Source organism: Spermophilus citellus (genome assembly GCF_964194105.1).
Source record: "Spermophilus citellus genome assembly, chromosome: 17".
Taxonomy (NCBI): Eukaryota; Metazoa; Chordata; class Mammalia; order Rodentia; family Sciuridae; genus Spermophilus; species Spermophilus citellus.
In genome coordinates, this window is record NC_138199.1 from 53991380 (window position 1) to 53995624 (window position 4245).

At 40.2% G+C, this 4245-nt stretch overlaps 1 protein-coding gene across 1 annotated transcript; it reads left to right on the plus strand.

The window, feature by feature from the left end:
- Positions 1 to 2106: 2106 nt before the first annotated feature.
- LOC308636576 (uncharacterized protein) lies at positions 2107 to 2595 on the plus strand (the record flags this gene model as incomplete). Its single annotated transcript, XM_081272139.1, has 1 exon — positions 2107 to 2595. The coding sequence occupies one exon, from the start codon at positions 2107 to 2109 to the stop codon at positions 2593 to 2595; it is 489 nt and encodes a 162-aa protein (XP_081128265.1).
- Positions 2596 to 4245: the final 1650 nt, after the last annotated feature.

Below are 4245 nucleotides of genomic sequence, written 5' to 3' on the forward strand. Positions count from 1 at the left end.
TGTTGAAGGAAATCTCTGTCAAATTATTACCTGGCCAAGAAGAAATTTCAGTGACTACAAATGATAAAGATTATCAACTTAACAGAATTTGTTAAGAAAAAATCACAAAGAAACAGCAATAACAAACCAACCCTAGGGAAGAATCTGATTGCCACATGTTCTGCAAAATACTATTTTACATGTTCAATTTTATATAATATTATTTTACATTTTATATGACCCCCACACAAGGGAACATTAGAGTTTCAGTTAAGCACAGAATGCACGCATCAGAATCCTGCCATGGCAAGGGGCAGAGCGGCACACGCCTGTAATCCCAGAAACTCTGGAGGCTGAGGAAAGAGGATCACAAGTTCAAGGCCAGCCTCAAAAACTTATCGAGACCCTAAGCAACTTAGTGAGACCCTGGCTCAAAATAAAAAGTAAAATGGGCTGGGGATGGGGTTTCTTGGTAAATTACCTCTGGGTTCAATCCTGAGTACAAAAAAGAAAAATATCTACTATGGCACTTTCTCCCTCAGAAAAAAAGAAACTGCATAAAATCAATTAATGCTATATTTTAGATATAAGTATAAAAGGTAAAACAGTAAAGCTTTTAGAAGAGAAGTTTCATGATATTGAGCTACTGAAAGAGCTGTTAAGCAAAACATTTAATGTGCCAAATTAAGGAAAAAATTGATTAATTGTATCATTAAAATATTAAATATTAAAAGTAGTAACTTCTAATTATCCAAAGACAGCATTAAAAGAGTGAAAAGGGAAGATAATACGGACTGGGATAAAATATGTTAAATATAAATAATCAACATACACAGATATTTATCTATCACCCATATACAATTTCTATACATACCTATCTTTCTGCATATACACTAAAAATACATATGTATATAGATATATACTACATATCCAAAACACATGTCCAGAATCCATGAAAATAATAAGAAACTGACAACCAAGAAAAAACATGGTGAAAAGGCTTGAATAAGCACCTCAGGAAACAGGAAAAAGAAGTAACAAATGTTTACTGTACATGAGTCATCAAAGAAATGTAAATTTAAAACATGAGTACATTCCAGTAAAATTCAGAAGGCTCATATCATCAAGTGTGGGTCAGCAGGAGATGCTACTGATAGTGCCGTATTGAAATATTGTTTTGTTATACTAATGTTATCTACCATCTAAATATTGGGGACACACTTTCCCTGTGGCAGAACAATCTCATACCTACATATATTCCCACGGGAAAGGAAAAATGTTTAAGAAATCATGACAGAGAAGTCCACACATTTGTTAAAATGTATGAGTTTACAGATTAAAAATATCCGGGGACTCATCACATGGAACCGGTTTCTCTCGGTGTATAAAGGCAAGGATGTGTAGGTTGGGGTATCTCTCCTGAGCTCACTGAGGAGGCCAGAAAATCAAGATGAGCAGGTGTGTACTGATGCTTTCTGAATCCCTGTGCATGGAATCTGCCACTGTCTTCTTGCTAAGGTGCTGATTTGCATGTGAAAAAATAGTGCCCATAGCTTTCTACTCAAATCTCTCTGATGGAAATTCCATATACACATTGCCATAGAGCAGATTGCCATACATTAGGACCCTTGTGGTAGCCTTGAGTCAGACTTGCCAGGGTGATCAGTCTTGGACCCTACAAGATGGCAACACAGAAAAAGACGTCAGAATCCTAAATCCTCATGGCACTTCCCAATCAACATGGAGCTAAAGGAAGCAGATCCAAGAGGAACAGCTGTTCTGACTCTCCCCAAGACAGTGGGAAGATCACCTGACCAGATGATATGACATAAGTGGAAATTATGCTGATGATGAATCCTGCCTTTTTCATTTCTGGAAAACATTCATAAATAGCATTCCCAATTAGGAAAAAGATTAAAACTAATTTTCATGAAGTTTAAAACACAAAGAGGATAACTTCCTTAACAATTCACCAGGGACCAAAATAACAACAAGAAAACACAAGGAAAAGTTCTTCTTATTGGTCCCAACATTGGGAGTCTAGGGTATAAAAGAATCAAGAAAACAGACTTTTTCATATCAGAAAACCTCACCTGTGAACAGGATCCACCCTCCACACCTGCCACTATGAGTGACTGCTGCTGCTCCCCTTGCTGCCAGCCCACTGGCTGCAGGACCACCTGCTGCAGGACCACCTGCTGGAAACCAGCCTGTGTGACCTGCTCCTGCACACCCTGCTGCCAGCCCAGCTGCTGTGGCTCCAGCTGTGGCTCCAGCTGCTGCCAGCCCTGCTGCCAAACCACCTGCTGCAGGACCACCTTCAAGCCCACCTGTGTGACCAGCTGCTGCCGCACACCCTGCTGCCAGCCCTGCTGCTGTGTGTCCAGCTGCTGCCAGCCTTGCTGCCAGCCCAGCTGCTGTGGGTCTAGTGGCTGTGAGTCCAGCTGCTGCCAGCCCAGCTGCTGTGGGTCCAGTGGCTGTGGGTCCAGCTGCTGCCAGCCAGTTTGCTCTGGACCCGTATACTGCACAAGGAGATGCTACCACCCCACCTGTGTTTGCCTGCCTGGTTGCCTAGGCCAGGGCTATGGATCCAGCTGCTGCCAGTCTTGCTGCTAATGCTCAAGTCCCCAAAGGACCAACATCTGCACAAACTTCTGTCAACTGAATTACCTCCTTAGGCAAAAATCTACTTCACAAGCCCAGCATGTTGTCACCAAAATGCCTGTTACTTCCCTGCTTGTGTAAGCCCTGTGAATCAGCTTGAGGATGTACAGACTACTTCGTTCTGATTTGCTTCTTTCCCTTGTCTGGGGTTATCAAGCAGCATCTTCCTGTATCTCAATTTCAGAGTTATGTTCTTGCTTTTGACTCTTAAATCAAGATCTTGACTCTCTTCTCTCTATGTAACTTAGAAAAAAAAAATCCTATGCTGTCCACATAGATTTCTCTGGCTGATCAGTGATCTATGTGATCATGTTTTCTTTCTTAATGTGCTCATGTTTCTTGGGTCCAGATTTTTGTTTTCACAATCTTCCTACTAGCCGGAATTCTTGGCTAAATGGCTTTTAATAAATTGTGAACCATTCTCATCCCGTGTTGTATTGTGTTTTCTTGGACAGCATTCCTTATATGACATGTATGAACACATGTACCAAGGGCATTATTCATTCTGAGCCTCAAAACAGCCCCCCATAAATTAGCATCTCTCTTTTTCAGATGAAAACATTTCATTGTGTGATGCTGTGTGATCCAATACTGGGTCTTTTCTTTCTGCTCCAGTGTATTTACACTGACATCTCAGATAAGTAGAAATGGCATCAGGACTTTACTGGAGCAAGTTGTGTCCTTGACTTGATGAAACTGAAATCCCTTGTATATACAAATAGCATTTCTGCTTACAATATTCTTCCCAAACTAGTTTCCCACACCTCAGTGAGCACCAGCTACTTGCTGTGGCAGCTGGGGTCGCATTTAATAGCTTTCATGAATGCAGGGATCCTTTGAGGCCCTTGCCTCTTCCAGCCACTGGAGGGATTCATCTACCTCAAAAAGGGTGTTACGAATCTCTTGAATCTCATCTAAAGGTTTTGGTTCCTTGGTATCATGTGAATCAAATCCTTACTTGGCCTCCTTCTCCTGAGTACCTATTTAGAGTGAAGGTAACCTAGATCTTCGTGCCTGATAGGTCTAAAACCGTAGTTACTATGTCATTGTCTAGCCATGACTACTGTTATTACCCATTTGTGGTCATTATTTGGCATGAACATTCTAGGAAATAATCCAGTATTATGTGTTGAATATGATCACATAGAATTTCTATTCAAATCATACTACTGAAGATGCAATTATCTAAGATAAGTTCATACCAAAACAGCTTAGATCCGAGTCTAATGGGTTGGTGTCTATTTAAGAGAGGATATTTTGCAACATATACACATAGAAGGATGACAACGTAAGACACATGGAGAAGACCTCTTTCCACAGTGAAATAGAGAGATCTAGAACAGATCCATAAGATAGAAGTGAGTCAAATCCAGTACCATACGCCTATGATTATAACAACATTGCATGATTTTCAGAAATGCCTGGTTGTTCTACATTGGAACATTTAATCACATTTGCTGAAAAAAAGTAGACTAATCATAACATTATCTCAATTTGTAAAGGAAAAAAACTTTCTATAAGCAGCAGCATATTTTCAACATAAAACAACTAATGATGATTTTAAAAGCTTCATTGCTGTTCCTGAAGCAGTCCTATTTGTTC